Consider the following 27,520-nt stretch of genomic DNA (forward strand, 5'->3'; position numbering starts at 1 on the left):
AAAAAAAGAGGCGGGCTGAAAAAAACAAGGTTCCTACATTTTAAAATTTTGACTCAGTTATCGTACAAATGGTTTTTATTTAGAGGGAACGTCACATATGCACAGCCAGCATCACATATCACTGCATCAAAGTAAGAAACAATACATTAAATCAGAGCCTTTTCTTGTCTCCTCTTTTCATATTTATCTGCCATTCACCTTCCGGCATGACAACAAATCAGGCGAAAATTAATGTGCGCGCTGACGTGATCCATAAAATTACTTGCTGTGGCCTCATGTTGAAGACTAGCATATCGTGAATCGTGCAACGTATGGCAGGGCTCGAAATACTGGGTGCATGTGCACCTTAGTGCACCCAAATTTGGAGCTGTGAACTCAATTTTTTTTTTCTGTGGCTGCACCAGTGCACCCAAATATTTTCGTAGGTTTACCGTATGTAAAGATGCAAAATATATATTACTATACATACTCTTGATCTGAGTGTCAGAAAAATAAGAAAATCTTTGTTCTGGTATTTCTCTTTGGAAAACATAATTAGTTTTTGCTGACATTCTATATATTTCCTTTCATATGGTGCACCAAAAAACAATTTTGTGCACCCGATTTTTTTTAGGTTGGGTGCACCAGTGCAATGGTTCCCAAAAATGAATTTTGAGTGTTTTATTAAGGTATCCTTGGAGAGTTTCAAGCCATACAAAAAATTGAATCAGAAATGTTCATGACTGCAGCCAAGTAGGCCTGATTTAGCCTCCTTGAAACTTGAAACAACGTCACAAGATCATATTTTCATGTACTGGTCATGTCTCCCCACGTGGTTTGAACAACAAATATGTCAAAACTTTAAAACTGAAACGTTTATAAAAGAACAATTTCTTGACAATTGCCTACGTCACGTATCCGTAAAGTCTCGTGTCTGCCGTAAGTAACCGTAACTCTCGCGAGATTACGTTTAGAAGTGATTGGTCATTAATTATCCTGATGAAGGTGACAGTGGTCGTTGAAAATTTGATCTCTGTGTAACCCTTGTGTTGGAATAAGGTTCTACATTTTACTATGATTACTACCAACACAAATGAACGTTCATAATAATCTGGAAGCATAAGGGCACCAAACACCATGTAGTATATACCATCATATATTTTCACCAAGCACTTGAATTCGTCCATGAGGCTACACTGGTATGCTAGAGGGTATAGTAATACAAGTTGTGCAAATTATAGTACTGATTGGGGGTGAAGATATCGAAAGATATCATGATAATCAGTAAAATGTTTAAGGAAACTGTACAGACTACAGAAGCACTGTAGATTTGTTGGCGTCGACAAATGTTTAATGTGCTTGCATTTAAGAATAGAAAAGTTACCAATGGCTTTCATTTGGTAGTATGTAAAATCATATGTACTATATGTAGTACATTCATATATTTTTCTTGACCCATCTGTATAGTATCTTTATAACTTAGGATCCGTCCATCTGTGAAATGTACGTGTGCTGCAAAAAATAAATAAATACCAAATACCATATTATGTTGTGTAAAACTGTAAGTTTTTCATCCAGAAAAGTGTACTTACTTATACATTAGATATGCTATCTTTAATACCGCTTTAAAGCGGCTGTCGTATTAAACATACACATCTCATACAATCAACAATTGAACTATCGTTTTCGTCCATATAGATTTTGACATAAAACAAAATTCCCATCTTGTCAGCAAGTTCATATACTCTTCAGTAGCAGCATTTGCTATGCAATAATACAATCATATATTAAGTCACATATTTGCAGTTCAAACGAGCAAATATAGGGCTTTTAAAACTGTACATTTTCGTGAAATTTTGGCCATAGAATGCTTGATAAAGTTGACACCACTTCTAGCAATATCATTCGCAGAAGGAAAACATATTGTTTTTGCTCTGTTTCTTCATTTCTTCATTTTCTTCTTCTCTAAACAAATAAGGTCAATAACCTGAACCAGACGTCTTTCACCATAGTAACTAGTGTTGGGTTACATCATGTTGCAATTTTATAGCAGGAGGGATTAGACTCCTGTCTCGCCATATATATGAATGTGTTTGAGTTAACAGAGCAGACCATATGCGAAGGTAAACATTCTGCTTTGCAAATGTGACCTTTCTAGTAAGATATATTCTTCAGCTTTCAATAAGTGGTGGTAAGACTCCGTGCGTGCCTTTGTTCCATTGTTTGGCTTTAGATTTATGATTCCCTTTCCCATTTTTATGGCTCTTGACAGGCGGAAGGTCCGTCTCGGTCGCTGCGTCTCTCTTTCCTGTGTTTACCTCAGTTTCTAGGTTGTTTCCTATCGAAGGAAACCTCGAATCGTTTTCTGGATCCCTGGGCTTGAGAAGACTGAAGGCGTCGTCCTTTTTCATCGCTTTGAAATCCTTCAGCGGAGGAAGTTTCAGCCTCGGGCTCAACGAGTTTCGTCGTCTTTTCCGAACAGTCTCGAACTGACCAACTCGTGCTTTCTCGGCCTCCTTCGGGAGGTAATCGTCCTCGGGGCTCTTCTCGGGTGTTTCCGGCAGCTGCCTCCTTTTCATCTCGCGCTTGCGCCGTTCCTCTTCTTCTTTCCTTTGCTCGGGGAGAGACAAAATGGCGGGAAGGGACTCGTAAGCGATGATACGCCCGTCTTTCCGCCCTTCTCGTAAAAGATCTTGCGATTTTTTCATGCGCTCGACTTTCGGATCTTTTGGTTTGAACCAGCGGTCCGTGTCTTTCTTGATGGCGTCTAGTGTCATCCCGCCGTACCTTCCGTAGTTCGAACTTTCGTCTCTCTCGTATGGATTTTGAGTTTGACTTTGTAAGGATAGTTTCCGCATCAGTCCACGGCGGAGACCCTCAATCTTTGACAAAGATTTGGTCAGTTTCTGACGTTGTTGCTTGACGCGGAATTCTTCCGCTTGCCTTGTTTTCTCTAACTGCCTGTAGGAACAAATAATACAAAGAAAATCATTTTCAACTTAAAGGCATCCAATGCAGTTTTTAGGGCTTGGAAACCAGATTTTTCAAAGTCAGTATTCTACTCACTTATGTATATACTGAGTTGAAACAACACTATCAATGTATATCGAAATTCATGGAACAGAAATGCCGAAAATTGTGACGAAAATGGTTATTGGAAGGCCCTTGATTTTTAGGTCACATGGGTAACGTCCAGGTAACAAGAAAACAGAGTTAAACTATTAAGGTATTATAAATTGATACAGAAATATAAAATCAGTTGTTAAATCGCTTGGTTTCAAAAAGGTGCAGCTGTGTAATAGTGTGTATTTCAGAGTTGACTTTAGATGGAAGTAAAGCTTAAGGTGATCCATTGAGTAACAGATACACAATAGCACTATCGGATAGGTTTTTAATATCTAAGAATGGGATCTGTCGAGGAGGCGTATACGTACCCGCTGTGCACGCTGGAGATATTTGTGTACTTACCTGGTGAGGAAGTCCGTCCGTTTCTTCTCTATCCGGTTGAGTACTGAGATGTGTTTCCGGTTGTGTGCTTCCGTTTTCTGGATAGCGAAGAACCGCCCCTGGGTCAGGCTTATGGACATGGCTGACTTCCGAGTCTCCGCACAACAATACCTGGAATAGTGGAGAATACTCGGTAACAGGTAAAAACGACCACATCTAACTAGACTGTTCCTATCTTATTCTAGCTCCAGTTCTATCGTACCCAACCCAAGCATGCAGTATATAAAATTCCTGACTTTAATTTGTCAAGATTCATGGAAAAATAAATAAGAATGAAGACCATTACTGTACATTTTTGCCCCACTGGGCTAAATACAGGTCGACCTGTTGACAATTATTCATATAAACGTGTTTATATAAACTTCTAAGTATAGTCTAGTGCATTTGACTTTCTCTCGCTTCCTAGTAATAGTGGAAATATAGGATATATTACATATAACATATAATATAATATATGTATGATTAGTTAAAGTTGGTTTGTCAAAGGCTATAAGGAATATAAATTTGTCAGTACTATTCAAATATCTGAATTGGGGAAATTTACGTGACACATAACTGAAAAGAATAATTTTATCGCTATCATACAAAGGACAATCTACGGTAAAATGAAGTTCGTCTTCTACTTTACCTAAATCATAGCAAAGACGCCTTAAAAGAGCACGCAGGCAACCTCGACAACCATCTTAGTCCAAACTACAGACGACCTTGCTCACCACCAACTCCTATTGTCTACAGAAGGTCGGAGGGCCATACTCGGCTATGTGTGACAGGGTCTTAAACCAAATTCGACACAAGAAAAACAAACTGATAGCTTCCCCCTCAGAATATTTGTCGGCGACGGTATGCGATCGAATGAAAGATCATGAAAGAACTGTTCGCAGCTAGATCAGGATACATAACATACTAGCATTTAAATTGTCAGTAATAGCATATTCGGGGTACCTGAGTAAAACCGCATTTACGGTACTTTTGAGACGGCCATTTAAAACACAAATCAAAATCTATGTGGTATTTTCGTTGCTAGCTAAGGCCACACCACTTTAATTTGTTGGTTCTCGGATTTTTTTAGAAACAATATGAAGCGACAGGGCGAAAAAAATAAAAACAGGTCTAAGTATACTATTATAGCCCCAAATACTACGGTAGGAGCCATGGAGTCAACACAAAATTCTGTGTTAATATTTAAACAATGAATTTTGAACTTTTAATCAAACCACTGCATTGATATATGGAAAAACTCTAACAACTAGGAAGAAAATGACTTTCCTCAACTGTTGGGGGCAAAATATGAGCATTTTTTAGTTGATCGAGAATTTTGAATCTTGTTTTTTTTTGCAAATCAGAAAAAAATTAAGAGGCGAATCCGAGAACCAACAAATTAAATTGGTGTGGCCTAAATGAAGGTATAACTGGCACGTATTAAAGTCAGTGAAGCAAAATTCGTACTTCAACTTGTCAGACTTCATGAACTTAAAACTGTCTTTTGTTGACCATGGGATGTCGTGGATTGGAATGTAGTAATTGAGAAGGTTGTGTTCAGGTCTTGGCGTCGTAACAGACAAAGCCTTTCAAGCCCCTGTAAAAAAGGCTAGTCTTGCCTTAAGTCTTCTCAACTTGAGATTTTGAAGACAAAAAGTAACGAAAAGTCTGATAAAATAATCTATCAAACCGTGGATAAGGCGGTAAGTTAAGTGTTTATGGCCAAATATTATAGAATATTATAAACTATACGATACTTTGGTGTCGCACGATCGACTTTTAAACATGTTGTGCACATGTGACAGAACCTTACACCAACCCGGGTAAATTTTTTCCGGGTAAATTGTGTAAGCCATATGCGCGACTGTTAAAGAGTTCCCTCAGTTTTTAGATTGCGATCGTGCAACAAACGTACAATTTACTTAGACTTAGTTCCTCCCGTGCGTAGCACATTGGGCAGCAAGTTTCTTTTTATTCCATGAAATTTCGTGACTAGACATGGTGACGGCACACTCAAGATATATCAACTTATTTTATGTCGTCACCAACGCAAATACGGAACAGGACAATGATCATTTTCACCTGAATGAAGTGAGGAAAGTCGTGTTAAGTGCACAAGATCGGTGGCATGTCAGGACTCGAACCCGGGACCTCTCGGTTCCGAGTTGAGCACTCTGCCGCTACGCCACACGACCCCACAACAAAGTTAACTCCAACAGCAAGTTTCCTCCAAAAACACCAGGCACTAAATAAGAGAGCGTTCTGCTACACACATGCACCGGTCATATTGGCCGTCCTAACGCTTTTTGCAGATGCATGGATTTTCTTCCAGTAATAACATTTCAATCGATATATTCACAATGCGTTGTCCTAGACCATGTAGAAGTTACTCTCCAAGCAGAGGTTAGGGTTTTTGGTTGCTTTTGGCGTTTTATTAGACTTTTTTATCGGGTTTTCTTTTTTGTATTGGAATTTTTCTGGGTTGGGTGAAAGAAAAATTCCAGTGCAAGAAAGAAACCCTAATAAAAAGTCTAAACAACATGTACACAACCAAAATAACCCAAATCCCAAACCTCTGCTTGGAGAGTAGTAGAAATCTCTAACAGCAATACAACTACGTACATTTAAAGATAGCACAACTGAAACACAATGGAATGTGATATGAAAATGCTATAGGTGAGAAAATTTTGTGTTGGACCAAACGTTTTAACTTTAAACATGTAACTACCAACACAGATGAACTTTCATGATAATATAATATGAAAGTTGCTATTCCATATACAGGGAAGAACAGAACAGCCACCCTACCTTGTTTTCAGACGCCAAAGACTGTGACTAACGCCCTTCTTACAGATAAAGACTAGGATCTTGATGATCGTCTTAACGATTGAAACAGTTTCTCAAGAGCTAGCAGGAGAGCAGGAAAGCCGCCAGGTGTTCACATAGCCACCACCTTAATCTCAAACACAAACCAAGTCAAGATTTCTTACCTGTGAGGCTCTGAAACGCGTGCATAGGATGCCACAAAGACTACGAGGGTCCTTGGAGTAGAGTTAAGATGTTAAGAGTTCCTTCGGCGAGGGGTGTGTGGAGTGTTGGCTCAGTTGCAGCTTTTCGGGCGCGGTATTTAGCGTGACTTGCTACATCTTGCCTTGCTGTGAATCTGTACAACACAAGTGTGGTATTTTGCTTATGATTGGGTGTAACGGTATCCGTTGCAATGCGTAGGCCGAGCATTGTGCGCTTTTATACTCCAACAAGTATCCCTTCTGCTGCAAAATGGGGACTCGACAACCAAAACAACACATGAGACGCCCGCTTGACAGCTTACTGTAAAAAGATCCCCCCGACACCCTTGCAAAGGCGGTGTAAGCGTATTCTTCCGTAACGCTCTGTGTATAGTTACCGGTAGGCAGTGTTGACTAAACTGTCAGCAATGTTTGAGCAATGTCGTTTAATTTACGTAGGATTTTCGCGTACTTCAACCGTGTTTAGAAAACCTGTCCTTCTGAGGTCGCCTTTAAGGATAATTGTTCACACTTAAAGATTCTTCAGAAGACGGGAAAGTAAGGAAGAAACACACCGTGACATTGAAGTTTGTTAGCCGGCGTTGTTTATATGAACTCATGGCAACTGTATGTTAGTTCTCCAAGCTTTAGCGGTCACGAACAATTGACGCCATACACACGCCGTCGCCGTTCCGCTTGGCCGGGCGTTTACGGTCAGGTATGCCGAATGCCCCTCAGTCTCCTCTACCGTCTGACCCTATCGCACAGGTTACTCTTTATATTCCCTCCCCTTTGGTTGTCTAAACAATATGGTCGAGCAAGATTTCTCTGTACAAAGCTACTCTCCAAGCAGAGGTTGGATTTGGGGTTATTTTTAGCATGTTTTTAGGCTTTTTTTTATCAGGTTTCTCTTTTGCACTGGATTTTTTTTCTTTTGCACTGGATTTTTTTGGTGGGAAAAAATCCAGTGCAAAAGAGAAACCCTGATAAAAAAAGCCTAAAAACATGCTAAAAATAACCCCAAATCCAACCTCTGCTTGGAGAGTAGTACAAAGCACCCTAAGGCCACGCCAATTTAATTTGTTGGTTCTCGGATTCGCCTCTTCATTTTTTTCTGATTTGCAAAAAAAAAATGATTCTGGTTCTGAATCAACTAAAAAAATGGTCATATTTTTCCCGCAACAGTTGAGGAAAGTCCTTTTCTTCCTAGATGTTACATTTTTTTTTTCATCTATCAATGCAGTGATTTGATTCAAAGTTCAAAATTCGTCGTTTAATTTTTAACCATGCCTTTTGTGTTGACTTTTGTTTTGGCTCCTATCGTAGCATTTGGGGCTATAATAGGATGCCTAGAGTTGTCTTCATTTTTTTCGCCGTCGCTTCATATTCTTTCTGAGAAAATTCCGAGAACCAACAAATTAAATTGGTGTGGCCTAAGTATGATGAGTGACGACTGCCTGTTTTCGTCAGTACCAGCCGGCTATAGTTATAATGTTTTGTTTACTGAAAACATTACTTTTGTTTTGCTTTTCTAAAGTCTAGTTAATAGGCCCCTTTAATGACCTACATGTGCTGTTGTTGACAGTAAAATTGGCTACCCCCCTCTAACCACTATTGTCAACTGACGTGGATGAAAAAAAAACTTTATAAGTAACACCTGTTAACTTGAATACATGCTATCTTTTATGTTTATGACTGTCTTGCAATATAGCAAACCAACACAAAGAAATAGATTTTTCTTCTTCTTTTTCAAACAATGCATGCATAATAAAGATGATCAATTGGGTGACCTCAATACCAGTTATTGTCCCAGATACCATCATAAAAAAAGAAAAGGTCTGCCCTTATGCAGAGCGTAGGGTGGTGCCCATCTCCATTTCTATAGCCCTTGGGCGACACACAATTGTGCAATGCACTACAGCAGGGGGCTAGTCCGCTGGTAGTGCTGTGTGTTTGACCTTCCCACACTCTTTCTCATATGTGCTGAGTGCTAAGCAGATAAAGAATTGTTACCATTTTTTTAAGTCTTTGGTATGACCCGGGGGGTTTGAACTCACGACCTCCCGGTTACAAAGCGAGCACTCTACCAATTGAGCTATTGTACTATCATAAGACTGTTTTTTTTTTTTAAATTAAAATCCACACAGATCAAGTCATATCTGTACTCTTTTAGACTGCAATTGCACATGCAAAATGCAGTGGGGGGCATACAGTCAGTGGCAAAGACACAATTCAACATCTTGTGGGCCAGAAGCAGGGTTTCTAACCACTACACCACACACAATTCCATCACAGGACATGCACATGAAAAAATAAAGAGTTGACACATATTACAAACTGATATGTTTGACAAACATCAGTTTATTGAAAATCAAAGAAACGACTGGCCTTAGACTATCCACAAAAATTAAAATGATACATGAGAATTTGCTACCCGAAGACTCTGGAAGAATGATATAACATGTACAAGTAGTTCATCATTATCAACTACATGGTAAACTGTCAAGTGTACTCTAGTACATGTATAGTATTCAAAATAATTTAACTGACAGTTATCATACATACTATCATATACTTGGAACTCTGAATTCATTCTGTCTATTAGTCTAGTATTCACCAAAATTCAGAAATAAAATATTAGTTTGACCATACATGTAGATATTAGATAGCTTAACCTCCTAGGTTCTACTGTAAAATCCCTGTGTTTCTGACAAGGCCTAAAAAAAATTGTGTTTCCTGTTTCAGTCCTAAAATAACTAGAGTCAGTAGCGATTATCTTTTTTAAACTTGCACATGGACACTCACACAATATTTCTATGTCAATGTTGGAAAACTGCTTGTACTGAATGTTTCATCACTCAGGTGTCAGATCATGGAGCTAGAAAAGGTCTATCAGCTTGAAAAATCTATGTCCCTTGCAGGAGTCCACAAAAAAAGTCTAGGGTCTGCAACTTTTTCTAGGGTCGGTCGGGAAACAGGAAACACAACATTTTTTTGTTCTAGGTCCAAGAGCCATTCCCTTGTTGGTGTGTCCCAAGGCCTAGGAAAAAAAATTTTATGTTTCCTGTTTCCCAACCAACCATAGAAAAACCTGCCGACCCCAGCCTTTTTTTTATGGATCCCTGCAAGGGACATAAATTTTTCAAGCTGATCAACCATTTCTAACTCCATGATCTGACTAGTGAGTGATAAAACATTGTACAATCAGTTCCAACACTGACATTGAAAATAGAAGTGTCCTGATGCAACTTTTACTTTGTTAAACTACATTGTACCAGTTGGATTACTAGAGATCACCAAAGTCCAAAAAGAAAAGAAGACGAAAAAAAAAAGATAATCCCTACCTATCGACTCTGATTTTTTCAGGACTGAAACAGGAAACACAACATTCATTTTCCTAGGCCTAAGTCCTGGTGAGGTGTTAGGACTCCTCTTCACCATTGCTGTCCTCTTGTTCCTGTTGGTACACCACCAGTTCTGACCCCTTGTCCACCTTGTCTCCCTCTTTGAACAGAACCCTCTCCAGTACACCTGCTTCAGGAGCCTTGATAACATGCTGAAAGGAGATGAAAACTAGAGTTCCACGATCTCATACCTTCGCCAAATGATGTTAGCCCTTATGACTAAGAAATTATAGATTAATCCCCCTGATTGTGCAAATAGGATCCTATATTGCATCAATTATATCTGTTGATCATATTCTACACCGAAGACAGTCTTATCTTATCAAAGAATGCCGTTATAGCATTTCCTCATAAATTATGCAAATGAGGTCCTTATTTGAATAAGTTATGTTTAATTATGTTCACCTTCACATAACTTTCAAATGTCCCAAGTTTGAAATTCCAGGCAGTTACCACTATATAATTATAGCATTTTCTCATTAATTATGCAAATTAAGTCTTCATTTGCATAATCGATATCTGCCTGTATTTCTGCCGTTCTTAATTACATATGTCACAAGCTTGAATAGTGCTATCATGGAATGCAGCTGATTTATAGAATTTCCTCATTAATTATGCAAATTACATTAATATTTGGATAATTATAATATTATTATGTCAAGCATCACTTCAGCTACCTACATACCAAAAATCCCGACGATCTACATGTATCAATCGGTTCTTGAGTTATCCGCCTTTAAACATTTTTCAACTAACGCCCCTGCAGTTCCAGAGCAAGCCGCTAGGGGGGCCAAACTCACGTCACTTCTTCCCCAGCACAAGAGCTACCTACCATCCAAATTTCGTCACCCTAGCATGTCTAGATCACGAGATATCAAAACCGGAAGTTCAGCTGCAGTACCATAACAAGCCGCTAGGGGGCCCAAAATTTAATCAGTTCCACGTCTCATGAAGATCTACCCACCTACCAAATATCAAGACAATCCATCTTAGCCTTCTTGAGTTATCGTGCTGACACACACACACACAGACACACGAACGCCTACGAAAACATAACCTTCTTGGCGAAGGTAATAAAAAGCTTCACAAAATACATATAAGATATCTCAGGCACAGTGTGTGACTGCTTTCTTTCAACCACTACAAATCACACATTTTGGCAGCATTGGACTTGGGTAAATGAGCAAGCCCTTTGGGTCAAGCACCAAAAGGAAGGCATTGTTAGTTTTTACATGTACATGTACATATTATACGTGTCTTCAAGGAGCTAAAGTTACTTACTTACTCTACATCTACACAAGAAAATTGTTACTCAAGCAACTTACTGAATAGATTTTGAAAACTTTTTAGTAGCATCCACTAAATCAAGTAACACTCTATAACAGATTCAGATTCATTGCAATCAACCTGGATGTTACATACACTTCCATGATAACATGAAATCTGTTAAATTTCCATAAAAATCAAAGCTTACTACATAATGTTGTCTTCCTCTGTCTTCAAAAAAGAAGTCAAACCCAGTAGTTTTTACTAGTAGTTTCTTAGTAATTATCAGTAGTTCTCTGTGTACTAATTGTCTGTTTTTATACCATATGTTTCTCCTGTTCCTGCAATTAGCCCTTGGGCAATAAAACAATTGTTAATAAGAGATCACAGAGATGAATGTACAACATGTTAAAAGCAATTAAAAAACAGGTCAACACATCTCATTCATACATGTAAGTAAGTAAGTAGATAAATACATGTAATACATGCAAGTAAGTAGATAAATACATGTAATACATGTAATAACTTTGCCTTTCAATCCAAGTAAGGAAGCTAATTTCAAGACTACTTGTGTCATGTAACATTCAAGATGTCCGTACCTCCATCTTCATAGCGATCATGACCATGAGAGGGTCTCCCTTCTCCACAGTGTCCCCATCCTGGACGTACACCTTCTCTATCACCCCAGGCATGGGTGCCACAGCCCCCCCTGTGGACCCTGACCCCCTCCCCCGCAGCTTCTCTATGTACTTTGGTGTGGGGAGCTGGATCTCACATGGACCATCCTAGGGAAAGAAGAGAAAAGAGCTGTGTCAGTCCATTTCTATATCGTCCAGGGCTCAAAATACTGGGTGCATGTGCACCTTAGTGCACCCAAATTTGGAGCTGTGCACCCAATTTTTTTCTGTGGGTGCACCAGTGCACCCAAATATTTTCATAGGTTTACAGTATATTCTTAAGTGTCAGAAAAATAATAAAATCATTGCTGTTGTACTTTTCTTTAGAAATAAAACTTGAACATGATTAGATTTTTGTGACATTCTACTTATTTTATCTTACATTGTGCACCCCAAAAACTTTTTGTGCACCCAATTTGTAAACTTTAAGATGTTATATGTATAGTAGTATGCAAAATCATATTCTTAACATCTAAATGTCAGAAAAATAATAAAATCATTGTTGTACTTTGTACATTGTAGTACATTATTGTACTTTTCTTAAGAAATGAAACATACCCCGGAAATTAGTTTTTACTGACATTCTTCTTACTTTTTGTGCACCCAAATTTTTAGGTTGGGTGCACCAGTGCACCTATTCCCAAAAATCAATTTCGAGCCCTGGTCAGGAATATACTCTCAAACCAGAAGAGTTCTCACCATAGAGAAGACATGTAGAGAGCTCCCATGCAGAGCGACTCTGGCTGTAGACCTGGAGCCATCTATGGTACACCTCAGCTCCTCCATACTGCCTCCTGACTGCAGGAACCCTGACACTTCATAACACTGGTCTGCAATCTGGGGGAATACACACACAAATTATTTTCAAAAAATGACTTGCAATTTTAGATTAAACTGTTACTGATTTATTTTTGCATTAGAAGGGAAAATTAGTTGGTTTTTTTTTTGGTGTTTTAAGGCAACACCAATTTAATTTCTTGGTTAACGGATTCGCCAGCTTCTGTTTTTCTGATTTGCAAAAAAAAAAATAAACATTCAGAATCAACTGCAAAATACTCATATTTTACCCTGAACAGTTGTAAGCAGTCCTTTTCTTCCTAGTTGTTACAGTTATTCCATCTTTCAATGCAGTGGTATCATTAAAAGTTCAAAATTTATTGTTTAAAGCCTGGTGTGTTGACTTCATGGCTCCTATCGTACCGTTTTGGGCCATAATAGGATGCCTAGACCTGTTTGTATTTTTTTTTCGCCCGCCCGCTCCATTATTTTTCTAGAAAAATCCGTTAACCAAGAAATTAAATTGGTGTGGCCTACAAATGTAAGTTTGTGGTTGAAAGAATACAATGGAAACACATAACACATGTATGCTGTCAAAACATTAAGTGCCACAAATATTGTACAAAACTGCACAAACCTGCATTTTGTATGTGTCCTCTCCACCATAGGATATATGAATCTGGACTTCTGCAAATAAAATCACAGGTACAGTACAACAAGTTAACAACATCATAAAATGCTCAAAACATTGGCAATGAAAAAATTATCAAAATTTCGCTTTTCAATGTATAATTTTTGATACTAATTACAAGCTGATACTGTTTAGATAGATGGTATGTATTATTTCATTAGTTCTTTGAATTGTTTTTGTTTACTTTCTGCTATTATTGTTTCTTTGATTAAAATTTGGTTCATTTAGTAATGATAATCTTTTAATCTTGTAGTATTGGGGAGGGCCAAAGACAAACCACCAGGTTTCAGGCCCTCCCATGCATGTCTATTTGTTTTGTTACATTTTGTTTTATTTGTACATTGTATCGTAAGTGCAAAACAAACAAACAAACAAGAAAACTACACTTACTGTTGTCTCCATCATTAAGAGCAACCTTTCTCGTAAAGGTGTGATTTAGTCTTCTCCCAGTGGCACTGGCAAAGGGAGAAAACGGATCTGAAATGAAAAAAAAATCCAGTTAAGTACGACTTAAAATGTACTTTAGAACAATCTGGTCATACCAAAGACTTAGAAGATAGTACAATGTACATACAGCTTTCTATGCATAGCTCTCGACACTTGTGAGAAAAAGTCTAGTGGTTGAAAACATATCACTACTAACTTACTAAGTTTAACTAAGCACCCTGCTATAGTGCTTGAATAGCTGTGCAGCCAAAGGGCTACAGAAATGGAGATAGGCACCGCCCTATACACTGAAAGATGTGAGAATTTTAACTTCAGAAAATTCTATGTCGTAGTTATCATGATTGTTATGATAATATTTAAAAAATTCAACTTTCTATCTAGTATTGGTGCATGCAGAGAAGATCAAATGACATTTGAGTATCCATTTCTTAATTCCTTCCTTCATTCCTTTCTTCTTCCCTTCATTCATTCCGAAAAAAATCTTCAAACCTTGAGACATGACAGAGGAAATGCTCATCTGGTCCTCCTCGAGAAGTAGTAGAGCGAGAGCCGCCTGACACAATGACTCGTGGGGGAGGGGTTGTCTTTCAGGGAACAGCTGTGACTCGTGGAGGTCGATGAACCCTGTGTGAACGTTCCCCGCCGCAAACTCCGAGTGAGAAGACAGCTGACTCAGGAACGTCACATTGTTCGCAAGACCTACAATCTGGATAAGAAAAATAGAAAAAAGTTGCATTTGAAAACCTTGACTTAAAAAAAACAATAAAAGTTATCCCGTCTAGTCACATTCCGTAATAAAAATGACCACAGCAGCTATTTTGCTGAAAACCACACCAGATATCTACTGCCCAAACATCTGTGTCCCACTCAAAAATCAAGACCATAGCATGTCCACAGCACGAGATATCATACCCATGTACCCTGCTGCAGTACCTCAGGGGTTTTTCTAGAAAAATTTGGCATGAGGGAGCAGTATCATGGCGAGGGAGCGAAGCGACCGAGGGGGGGTGGGTGCGGAAGGGGGGTATCCCCATGTGAAGCCTTTGAAAATTTGAAGTTGAAATGGGACATTTTGAGGCTACTTGAGGGGGAAAATTTGAACTCTTAATAACCTCAATATCTTTCCCAAATTTCTATTCATGCATTGCATATTTCCCTTATAAAATATAAGTACAATCAACAGTACACACAATCTGCAAATCACCCTTTATACACTTACACAATTAGTGATCAATGTTACTAGTAGCTCCAGATGACAACATTGGGTTTGCCACAAGCTGAAACCTTTCCCATGGCACAATTGCAACACATTCATCCAAGCTGCTACAAACTCAGGTCTCATGTTTCATTTCAGAGCCTGTTCTATGGTATGCAAATGAAGGAGGTCTAGCTACATTTCTTTGAGCAAGTTCTCAATGAACATTGTTTATTCCATTCAAACTTTTACTACTAGAGCTAAATTTTCAAGTTTGTGATAAGATTTTGGAATTTTTATGAGAGTAACATAGTTTGTAATGCTAGAATTTATTGTTCTGTGGTTTTGGTTTTGTATTTTTACTGGAAAAAGATGATTTTGAAAAAGACTTAGACTTCAATCTGAAAATTGATATGAGGGCGCTGGTTTGTTACATGAGGGCGCAGCGCCCTTGTTCCCCTGTTCAGAAAAACCCCTGGTACCTTACAAAACCACTAGAGTAACCGAAATTGACCTTGACTTTCCTTTTCCCAACCTTATCCTACCTACCAAATATCATAAAGATACATGCACCACACCTCATGTTATAACCGAAAAAATCAGCAACCCCTATGTATGGTGTACCTAAAGACATAACCTTCTGACGAAGGTAATAAGACAAAGATACATGTATGCAAAGGCTGGTTTTCTTACATTGTACTGTGTGAGGCAGTGCTTGAGTTTGTTGAGAGCTGCTGGCCTGTCTGGTCCCCAAACCACCAGCTTGGCAATCATAGGGTCATAATGTACAGACACTTCATCCCCTGTAAGCAACAATCCACAGAAATCAGCACATTCGTAACTTCCACACACCTCATTTCTGACACTACATGTGCACATTGTATAAAATAGCATGCACTTAAGTTGTAAACTGACAGGTGGCGCTTGGAACAAGGCACCCACTTTTCCTTCCTAAATCAACATTGAGACTGAAAGGTATGACAACAGTAGTGCCTCTGTGAGACTTTGATTTGTATGCATCATAAAAATTCGCTTCTTGTCTACCTTAGGTTGACTACCTTTGCCAAAACCACTTAAGCCTAGGAAAAAAATGTTGTGTTTCCTGTTTCCCGACTGACCCTCAAAAAACCTGCTGACCCTAGACTTTTTTTGGGAGTCAGTGGACCCCTGCAAGGGACTTAATTTTTTGAGCTGATCAACCTTTTCTAGCTCCATGATCTGACACCTTAGTGATAAAGCATTGTACAATTGGTTTTCTAACAGTGACATTGAAAATAAAAGTGTCCTCAGGCAAGTGTAACTGTACTGTGTAAGTTGGACCCCCATATAGATATCACCGAAGTCTGAAAAAAAAGAAATAAAAAGATAATCCCTACCTACCAAACTTATTTTTTTCAGGACTGAAACACATTTTTTTCCTCTGCCTTATAGATCAAAAGAGTTTGACAAAGATGCTTTTAATCACTTGTCTGTGCCTCTAACAAGTTCCGTACCTGCTCGGACACCGGTCTCTATCCTGACAGTGTCGTCAGCGGCGGGGGTTGCCAGGTGAACCAGAGGCCCCGCCCCCGGCATGAAGTTGTTGGCGGGATCCTCGGCGTAGATCCTGGCCTCGAAGGCGTGTCCTGTCAGTCTGATGTCCTCCTGTGTCACAGGGAGGGGTTCTCCTGCCGCTGCCTGTAGGGGTTTCAGAGGTTTTCTTTCATCTTTTTTTTTTATTTCAGGCATCCATGGCCCATATAAAATAAAACATACAAGTAGAAATACAATAATAGCAGGAATCAAAATACACACTAAGAACACAGACGGACCCAGACATTGCCGAAGAATTTGCAGCGGAAGATTACAGAGTTGAGAACAGATTGCCAATGGATGATGTTGTTTAGGGAGTAATGTTGTACACACAGTTTTAGTGTAATAGTTTAGTCTTCTGCTTTATCTAGTACCAGAACTGTGACTGAACGTGAAAGACTCTACGTTAACAACTTCCCACAAATTGCTCTTCTACATGTATAAGCAACCAACAACACTGCAGTAAACTACAGCTAAAATTTATCCAACCAGCACAGTTACAGCACAAGATCTGCAACAAGGAACAATTTTAAACTGTCAAATCCAAGAACATCAGCAGCTACTAAGTCTTCCCTTTATACACGAACAATGTAGGTGCTCGAAATTGTACAATACTCTTCCAGATCACTCTATCTGTGTGAAACCACTGGTTATAATACAGGCCGGAAGACCCACATCAAACTAGGCCTAGGTTTGACATACAAAAGAATGTCATCTAAAACGTCAAGCTTGAATGACCTAACATAGTGAGTTACTCACCTTAATCTGCCACTCCACCAGGTCTGTGTGTGTGACCATCTCAGTGACAGGATGTTCCACCTGAAGTCTGGTGTTCATCTCCATAAAGAAGAAGTTCTGGTGCTTATCCATGATGAACTCCACAGTTCCTGTAAATACACTTCTTATGTTTCACCAGCATTACAAGTGGAATTCCAATAGATTGATTCTGGCTGCTGTCCATCACAATTAGCAGTTCAACCAATGATAGCACGGTAATTAGAGAATTCACCCATGAGAGAATGGCTGAATGTCCATCACAATTAGCAGTTCAACCAATGATAGCACGGTAATTAGAGAATTCACCCATGAGAGAATGGCTGAATGTCCATCACAATTAGCAGTACAACCAATCATAGCATGGTAATTAGAGAATTGACCAATGAAAGAGTGGCTTCATATCCATTCAAAGTTGTTGATTTTTACATTTTGAAAGTGGTAGACAGGGATATTGGATTGCTCTATCACAATGATCTATTGATGTATTGTGAACTTTTTCTTCTTTCATTTCACATTTCAAGCTTTACATGTTTCAGATTTGAGCATTGGCATTTTGGCCCTAAATCATATAAACCATGCATGGCACTTGGAGCAACTACAAGTGGAAGTTTTTACAAGTTCCCCAGTTTCAAACCATGCCAGTCGCTACTCACCTGCCCCCACATAGTTGACAGCCTTGGCTGCTCGGACGGCTGCCTCACCCAGTCTTCTTCTCACTTCTTCTGTCAATCCAGGCTAAAAGACAAAACCCACATCAGAATCAATACCTACATTATAATTCTAAGCCTGGAACTTACAATAATGGTACAAATCACCAGTTCTGTTACTGGCATACTGTAACTTCATTCATTTTTGTAAGTGGGGGTTTAGTTGTAAGTATGTTTTAAGTCCACAGTTGAAAACTTGAAACAATGGTGTAAAAGTATTAATTTAAAAAAAGTAGTAACAGAAATGGGAATGAGTTTCCTGTGTTGTAATTAAAAGAGTGGAGATGTCACAATGAAAATAAAATTATCATGTACATTTCAGTGCTTCGAAGTTAGAATGCTCCTGTAGAAAATTGTAATGTTTTCTGACTAATGTCAAAACTTATGTCTGACAGAGAAGCCAGACCAGTCAGAATATATTACGGTTTTCAACCTTAACATTTGCATGGAGATTACATTTACAGTAACTTCTAACAATGTTTTCTACTTATCTTGAAAGTTCATCTGTGTTGGTACATGTAGAAGTTATTATGAAACTGTGTTATGAAAAGTTTGAACTGAAATGGCCAACATAAAAAAATTGGAATCACCAAAATTTTTGACAGTACAACTTCAGTCTTTGTCAAGGAATGGAGTTGTACCGTCAAAAATTTGGGTGAGTCCAATTTTTTGTGTGGGCCATTACAGTTCAAACTTGTTTCATAATGTTTTCTATACTTGTACAAGTACAACTGTACTCACAGCTGGGGCTTCCTCGATGATTTTCTGATGTCTCCTCTGAACACTGCAGTCTCTCTCAAACAAGTACACCACGTTCCCATGCTGGTCTCCAAACACTTGGACCTCCACGTGTCTGTTGTTGTTAACAAAAGAAAGAAAGGGAGTCTTTTATAGTCATATATAGCAAAAGGTAAAGGGAAATCTGAGTCATAGCTATTTTTAAGCCGTAGGAGAGTGGTTTTGTGTAGTTGTGTAAAGTGTCTTTCTCAAGGATGCAATGCCACAGTAAATTGCCACTGCCCTTTCAGCCAGAGAAAAAAAAAAGGCTACAAGACTTTTAGCAGTGTTTAAAATACCCATTTTCTGCAAAGTGTAGGTAGATTTTCAAGATTGCAGATGAAAGATTCTACAATCTGCAATTTTGCAGAATGAAATAATCAGGCAGGATTGGTTTTCAATGGTTCTCACAAGGAGACTGCACGCAACTAAAAACCCACATATTTCCTGATGTCTATATATCTGAGGAACTACGAAATGATAAAATGAGATAATAAAGAAAGAATGTTACAGTAATGCTATGGGTTACAAAGTTATATATATCATGATGTAAATATATGAATCATAATGATGGTATTTTTTTGAGAAGGTTGTAGTATGGATACTTAACACAAGCTTGTGTATTTACAGAAAGTGTGTTTGCAAATTGCAGAACAAAATTTTGACTCATCTGCAATATTGAAGAACACTGAAAAAAAGGTTTCTACCACTGTTTACCTGCAATCATATTTACCCATTCAGAAATACAATATACTAGAAGAAGAGTGGAGTTCTTCCTAGTTCAGAGTTGAACAACAATACATGACAGTTTCACCTTGGAGTGTCCACAAATTTCTCAACCAGCATGACTTCATCGTTGAAGGACTTCAGAGCTTCTCTCTTGGCTGATTCCAACTGAGATTCAAACTCTGCCTCTGTCATCACTATTCTCATGCCCTATAAGAGAAGACAGAATATACAAACTGTAGCTAAAGTTTAAGTGTCTTATGTCCAAGAAGAAATGTCAAATGATAGCCAATAGTTATGTTTGCCGAAGGAAAACATATTGTTTTTGCTACGTTTCCTCTTCTTCTTCCATTCCAAAAGCTGACCTCTGACCTGACCAATGACTTGATTTGTTGACGTCTCTCACCATGGTAACTGGTGTTGGTTACATAATGTTGCAATTTTATAGCAGGAGGGATTTATACTCCTGTCTGACCATATATATGAATGTATTTGAGTAACAATTGACAGAGCAGACCATATGCTTTGCAAATGTTACCTTTCTAGTTGCAACATTAAGTAAACCAACACCAGTTACCATGGTGACAGACATCTGGTCCTGGTCATTGACCTCACTTGTTTGGAGAAGAAGAAGAAGAAGAAACATAGCAAAAACAATATGTTAACATAATAAACACCCACCTTCCCTCCTCCCCCTCTCACAGCCTTCACCATAACAGGGTAACCAATCTTCTTTGCCTCAGCCTTCAATCTCTCCACTGATTGGTCCTCGCCATGGTAACCCTCAATGATTGGCACCCCGGCAGCAGACATGATGGCTTTTGAAGTACTTGAGAGAAAAAAAGTGGCAAATTTCAACAACAATGTATTACATTGAGTAGTGGTTAGTGATCCTGACACTAGGCCAGAGGGTACTTTCCAAATCTAAAATTATCTGTGTTATTTCAGTTGGTAAACAGAAAGTTTCAGAGAATCTTTTTTAAAAGCGTTTTTAATGAATGGGAGGATGACAGAAACAAATCAGGGAGGTCAAAATTCCTAGCTTTTCTAGGAATAGGCTACAATAATAAGTATCTATATATAAAGTCTTAATCATAAAATTATAAAACAGTATACCACTAGAAAGGTAACATTTGCAAACCAAATGCATAATGTTTACCTTCGCATATGGTCTGCTCTGTTAATTACCTTCGCCAAGAAGGTTATGTTTTCAGGGGCGTTCGTGTATGTGTGTGTGTGTGTGTGTGTGTGTGTGTGTCTGTCTGTCTGTCAACACGATAACTTGAGAAGGCCTTGATGGATTGTCTTGATACTTGGTAGATGGGTAGGTCTTGATGAGACCTCAAAATGATTAGATTTTGGACCCCCTAGCGGCTTGTTATGGTACTGCAGCTGAACTTCTGGTTTTGATATCTCAAGATCCAGACATGCTATGGTGATGAAATTTGGATGGTAGGTAGCTCTTGTGCTGGGGACGAAGTGACGTGAGTTTGGTCTAGAACTGCCTAGCGGCTTGCTCTAGAACTGCAGGGGGGTTTAAAGGACAAATGTTTAAAAGAGGATAACTCAAGAACCGATTGATGGATCATCGTGATTTTTGGTATGTAGGTAGCTTAAGTAATGCTTGACATAATGATATTACAATTATGCAAATATTGATGTAATTTGCATAATTAATGAGGAAATTCTATAAATCAGCTGCATTCCATGATAGGAAGTTCAAGCTTGTAACATATGTTATTAAGAACGAGAGAAACACAGGCAAATATTGATTATGCAAATGAACACTTAATTTGCATAATTAATGAGAAAATGTTATAATTGCGTAGTGGTAACTGCCTGGAATTTCATACTTGGGGTGTTTGAAAGTTAAGTGAAGGTGAACATAATTAAACATAACTTATTCAAATAAGGACCACATTTGCATAATTTATGAGAAAATGGCATTCTTTGTTAAGATAAGACTGTCTTTTGGTGGAGAATATGATCAACAGACTGATATAATTCATGCAATTGAGGATCCTATTTGCATAATCAGGGTGATTAGCATATTTCTTATTCATAAAGGCTAACATCATTTGGCGAAGGTATGAGATCGTGGAACTCTAGTTCTTACTCAAACACATTCATATATATGGTCAGACAGGAGTCTAAATTCCTCCTGCTATAAAATTGCAAAACATGACCCAACACCAGTTACCATGGTGACAGACGTCTGGTGCAGGTCATTGACCTTATTTGTTTGGAGGAGAAGAAGAGGAAACAGAGCAAAACAATATGTTTACCGAATTAAAACATCTGATATTTCAGAATGAAAATTTTACCTTTTTATGCCCATGTCTCTAATAGCTGAGGAAGGTGGACCAATGAAGATGACTCCCTCTTGTTGACATAAGTCGGCAAATTCTGTGTTTTCTGACAGAAAGCCATAACCTGGATGAATGGCCTGCAATGGAGAAGAAAAAACTCTTTTTTTTCAAAGTCTGGAATAACTTGTGGCTTAGGATAATGCATTTAATTCATTGCACTAGATTTAGTGAAACAGATTTTCTTATGGCTGATGTTTCTTATGTTTAACTAGTATCAATATCGGTATCATTTTTGTAATGGCACAAAAACTTGTGGTTTGATGATGCCTTTACTTGTGTCAATAACTTAGATTTGATTCAACTTCTTGGTTAATAGTAACTACTAATGGCAGTTTTTTCTAGGATCAGTCAGGAAACAGGAAACAAAACATTTTTTCCTAGGCCTAATAACGAAAATACAGTCATGTATCTGGAGATACTAACCTGAGCTCCTGTGTTTTTAGCCACAGAGAGAATTTTCTTCATGTTGAGGTAACTCTCCTGAGAAGGTGCAGGGCCGATGTTGTAGGACTCATCTGCCTGGAAGAACAAAGTGTACAAGAGCATGACATTTGCACCCCCTGTCTACTTCCACAGAAACTGCAGTTGTTTGCTTGCAAGCAGAACAGCTCAGGTCATCAATATATTTTCATGATTCTTTGTTTGCTTGTTTGTAAGGTTCTTACCTATAGGGCAGAAGTAATCTAGGTTTGACCATTTTAGGACTCATAGCTAAAAGAAATCCCTTATCTGTAAAAATAGAATGTTACAATTGCATCAATACGGCCGATCGCTGTCTTTGTTTTCATCATTTACATTTTACATACAAATTACTGGAAGTAAATATGCAAATTATCAGCAGGCACATCACCCAACTGTTGCCTGCTTTTTGTCTACAACTTTCTGGCCTTAACAGCATGCTAATAAGGGGTGGGTACCAGTTCAACTGGATGGGTTTAGACCGGGACAACATTCGGGAACCGAGTCAAAAAAAACGAAACCCGAAAACTGGATCATCAGACCTGATGTACATTTCTGTAGATTGCACACACATCTTTCGATAATCTGGCCATGGCAGGTAAAGAAAATAACCCTGAATCCAACTACATGTAGATTGGCCTAAATCCATGTTTGTCTCTTTCTGTAACTGTGTTCAGCTTCAATATATGTACAACTTGAACATAATACATAACACATTATTGAGTGTTTCACGCTCCAAGATATGATAATAGTGCTACTGTACAACAATCATCAGATCCACTGGACCTGATCCTCTGGACCTGATCCTCTGGACCTGATCCTCTGGACCTGATCCTCTGGACCTGATCCTCTGGACCTGTTCCTCTGGACCTGATCCTCTGGACCTGATCCTCTGGACCTGAGCCTCTGGACCTGATCCTCTGGACCTGATCCTCTGGACCTGATCCTCTGGACCTGATCCACTGGACCTGATCCTCTGGACCTGATCCTCTGGACCTGATCCTCTGGACCTGATCCTCTGGACCTGATCCTCTGGACCTGATCCGGACCTGAATTTTCTATACAGGTACCCACCCCTACGTGAAAGATAAACTGGTCTATTGGAAGCCCACCATTGCGACATGCATGGAGTCCTGATCAGCATCACTGTACACGGCTACTGTCCTGATGCCCAGCTTCTGGGCTGTCCTCATCACACGGCACGCAATCTCACCACGGTTAGCTATCAGGATCTTGTTGATCAGAACTGTGGAGGGAGCTGGAAGTGTACAAGACACACGTTAGGCCACAGCAAGTAATTTTTATGGATGATATCAGCGCACGCATTAATTTTCGCCTGATTTTGGAGAAAAAAAAAGAAATTTTGTTGCCTTCTGACAGTGGTCAACATGCCGAAAATGGGCAAAGATGTCTGTTGCCATGCTGGGAGGTGGATGGCAGATAAGTAAGAAGTGAGGAGACAAGACAAGGCTCTGATTTAATGTTTTGTTTCTTTGATGCAGTGATATGTGATGCTGGCTGTGTATATGTGATGTTCCCACTGAATCAAAACTATTTGTACAATGATTAAGTCAAAATTTTAAATTGTAGGAACCCTGTTTCTTTTGGCCACTCACATTAGATTTGGAGTCTGCGGAGGATGACGTCACCCATAAAATTTACTTGCTGTGGCCTTAGCAAAGCAGCTGTTGAACTAGAAGGTTGGGGGTTCGAATCCCAGGCTGTTGGCACAATATCAGTGCCAAGCACTAAATTTGATTATTTACAATGACGTGTGTGAGTGACAATATCATTGTCGTAGTTTAAACTACAGCAATGATATTGTCACTCACACACGTCATTGTAAATAATTTGTGGTAAATCTATTGGTTTGTTTTGTTGAACATATACATGATATACATGGAGAAATACAACAGCAGTATTATGATGGAAATTAAAGGGTTTTTTTCTATAAGAATAAATATAACTTTCAACCTAACATGTATTAAATTTCTACTAACCTGAAGAATATTTAGACCCTTGTTGCACATGGTGGCCGCCTTGGGCACTGTAATTTAGTGTGTGTAAAAACAAGCAACGTTAAACACAAAACCTATCTTCATAATCGTCCTCATTTTTTAATATTCTATCGCTATAGATAGCTGGTTCCTATTAAGAAGATATGTACGCTTCTCTGTCTCCATTTCTGATACCAGGAATGGACGAAAATACTCGAAAGACAACGCAAAAGTAAACGCCCCCCTCCCCACCAGCAAAATGCATATGAACTCGCCACAACGGAAGCCTGTATGTTATTAAAACGATATCAAACATCAAGAAGGCATCAAGAACGAGCCATGAGTTCACTAGAAGTTGGAGATATCGTACTTACGGCAGTAAAGAGCCACGAAGTCCGCCGACCCATCGGGTCAACCTCAGAACGCCCGCCATGTTGATGACGATTTGATGATGACCCCGTGCCCTCGGGACTGCCTTTTCTACCCAACCCGCAAGGAGGCGCTGCTTCTCGGTATACAGAAGAAAGTGTGGGGCACTTGCATTCATTCTGTTTGATGTTTTGTACCCTGGGTGCCAAACTAGTATCGGGCCTTTAGCCGTTTTCCTTCGGCAGTCAAGAGCCAAAGAGCCCAGCCAAGAGGACAAATTCTCCTGGGCTCAACTCCTCCGTGGCGCTAATTTAGATAGGCGGGCGAAGGAAAACGGCTGACGGCTCGATACTAGTAGTTTGGCACCCAGGGTAGATGTTTTGTGAAGGAGCAAGAATAACAAGAATTTTATGTAACTCGTTTTCAGAGTAGTTTCGGCAGTAACACAATACAAATGTAGCAACGTTACATGTTACGTCAGAGTAGAGTAGAGTAGAGTAGTCATAGAATGCCAAAATCAAACGAAAAAGACGAAAATGTAAACAAACCATACTCTGTGTCATTTGTTTAACCTTCAAAACTACGTAGATTTCATAATGAACGCAACTTTTTTTTTTTCTTTTGGCCAACCTTTTTTTTATATTCGCACGCTCGCATCAGTTTTGGAGTTCGCAGATGATGTCATCCATATAATCTAATCAACATGGCCTAATGACACCGTTAGATTCAGTCCTTCTGATGATGACATTGATAGATGCATTCCTTCTGGTGTTGACATTGATCATGGAGTTAAAAAGACGTTTTAGCTCCCTGTCATAGATGCAGTTCTTCTGGTGATGACATTGATAGATGCAGTCCTCCTGGTTTTGACATTGATTGACGCCGTCCTTCTGGTCTTGAGTAGTTGACATTGATAGATGCAGTCCTCCTGGTTTTGACATTGATTGACGCCGTCCTTCTGGTCTTGAGTAGTTGACATTGATAGATGCAGTCCTCCTGGTTTTGACATTGATAGACGCCGTCCTTCTGGTCGTGAGTAGTTGACATTGATAAATGCCGTCCCCTCTAGTGTTGACATTGATAGATGCAGCCTTCCTGGTCTTGAGTAGTTGACATTGATAGATGCATCCCCTCTAGCGTTAATATTGATAGATGCCGTCCTTCTGGTCTTGAGTAGTTGACATTGATAGATGCATCCCCTCTAGTGTTAATATTGATAGATGCCGTCCTTCTGGTCTTGAGTAGTTGACATTGATAGATGCAGTCCTTCAGGTATTGACATTGATAGATGCAGTCCTTCCGGTGATGACATTGATAGATGCAGTCCTTCCGGTGATGACATTGATAGACGCAGTCCTCCTGGTGTTGACATTGATTGACGCCGTCCTCCTGGTGATGATATTATATTGATAGATGCAGTGCTTATTTCTGGTGTTGACATTGATAGATGCCGTCCTTCTTTTCTTGAGTAGTTGACATTGATAGATTCAGTCCCTCTAGTGATGACATTGATAGATGCCGTCCTCCTGGTTTTGACATTGATTGACGCCGTCCTTATGTGGCGGAATGCCCCCTCTCTGCATAATCCTCAGCCCGACTCGCCGTCCTCGCTCCGGGGCGTCTTGGCAACGGGACGAAACACATCCTCCACATGTGGTTCTGATCAGGACCCTCTGACAAGAACCAGAGAGTCAGAATCCTGCGGGTCATTTTACACGGCCTGTTCCCAAGAGAGAGCACCGACCGGACGTGAAAAGATCGTCGTGATCTTGATCTTTGGGAGCAGAAGTTATCTGACAAGACCAGCGGGGTAGAAGGACTCCAGTTGCCGCAGCTGTGTCAAGGAGTAGCCGTAGACTTGGCCGTGTCGTCTGGACAGCAGTACAGGACCGGGTCATAATTTGTTGGGTCTTTCTCGGAACTCTAGTACTTCGATCGTGTGTAGAAAATCGTCGTGATCAGCCATGGAATGGTTCCAAGTTACCATCAGCAAGACCGTCATACTTCTACTCATTATCACAGCTTGTTTATTGAACAAAACTGAGGTAAGTACGTAATAACTAGTATCGTTTATTTATCAGAATATTTAAGTTTTCTTTCTTTTCAATATCTATTTGTTCCTGTTGTTAAATTGCTTTGAATTGTTTTCCAGTTTCAATGAATACGATGAAATGGATTATGGTAAAAATGCATAAATTTTCGATCTGGCTTATTTGAATCGGTTGATCGTATAAAGAAAAATTATGAATATATGTATGGTGGTGGCTACAGCTGAGAAACAGCTGTTCTAAATTTTATTTAGTTATGGAATATAATATACTAAAATAAGACGTCTGTATATGCTGAAAAAATCAAGATATACTTTTGCTCAATATTATAACGCATGTTATTTTAGTGTATTAATCGAGAACTTCGTAGACATACAGGGGAACATACTAGTACCCCTTTTTCAAAACTTCCAAGGCTTGTTTTGAAGAGCTAATGAAAACCATACTGTAGTGATTTTCCCCTGTTCTATCAATGTCATTAGAGCCGGTAGACAGGCGCAAGTTTTAATGCAATTTATAATATGGCTAAACGTGTTCTACAAAAGCTCGAGTACTTCTTTAGATAACGTTACAGTAGCTAGCTACGGTCACAATTCGTCGCAGTACCCGAGCTTCTTTGATAGTCACTTCTTGGATTGAAGGACTGTAGAAAAATCTAGTCTAGGTACCAGACTGTTTCCAGGGCCTACAATACACAGGCCAATTTCTCGGCTCCAGGGCCAACATAACCCCTAAGGAAAGTAATTATACCACAGTTGAAGGGCCGACCAAACTTCCCCTGAACTCCCC

General features: G+C 39.2%; 2 protein-coding genes across 3 annotated transcripts in view; one reads left to right on the forward strand and one right to left on the reverse strand.

The window, feature by feature from the left end:
* Positions 1-9,797: 9,797 nt before the first annotated feature.
* Positions 9,798-24,790, reverse strand: LOC109463964 (methylcrotonoyl-CoA carboxylase subunit alpha, mitochondrial-like). Its single transcript, XM_019760881.1, has 18 exons — positions 24,689-24,790; positions 24,318-24,364; positions 23,430-23,575; positions 22,282-22,377; positions 21,814-21,935; positions 20,171-20,318; positions 19,578-19,699; positions 18,728-18,839; positions 17,933-18,014; positions 17,262-17,389; positions 16,424-16,607; positions 15,624-15,733; positions 14,225-14,441; positions 13,679-13,765; positions 13,235-13,284; positions 12,520-12,657; positions 11,743-11,928; positions 9,798-10,029 (listed from the first exon to the last, which is right to left on the reverse strand). The coding sequence occupies exons 1-18, from the start codon at positions 24,745-24,747 to the stop codon at positions 9,895-9,897; spliced, it is 2,169 nt and encodes a 722-aa protein (XP_019616440.1). The 5' UTR covers positions 24,748-24,790; the 3' UTR covers positions 9,798-9,894.
* Positions 24,791-26,298: 1,508 nt separating this feature from the next.
* The window catches only part of LOC109463952 (apolipoprotein(a)-like), a 27,896-nt gene continuing 26,674 nt past the window's right edge, over positions 26,299-27,520 (forward strand). For both annotated transcript variants that reach the window (XM_019760868.1, XM_019760867.1), the window contains exon 1: positions 26,299-26,728. In XM_019760868.1, the coding sequence (XP_019616427.1) occupies positions 26,648-26,728 (81 nt within the window). In that variant the 5' untranslated portion in view covers positions 26,299-26,647. The remainder of the gene's footprint in view (positions 26,729-27,520) is intronic.

Source organism: Branchiostoma belcheri, unplaced genomic scaffold, assembly GCF_001625305.1.
Source record: "Branchiostoma belcheri isolate BF01 breed outbred unplaced genomic scaffold, Haploidv18h27 scaffold13, whole genome shotgun sequence".
Lineage (NCBI taxonomy): Eukaryota > Metazoa > Chordata > Leptocardii > Amphioxiformes > Branchiostomatidae > Branchiostoma > Branchiostoma belcheri.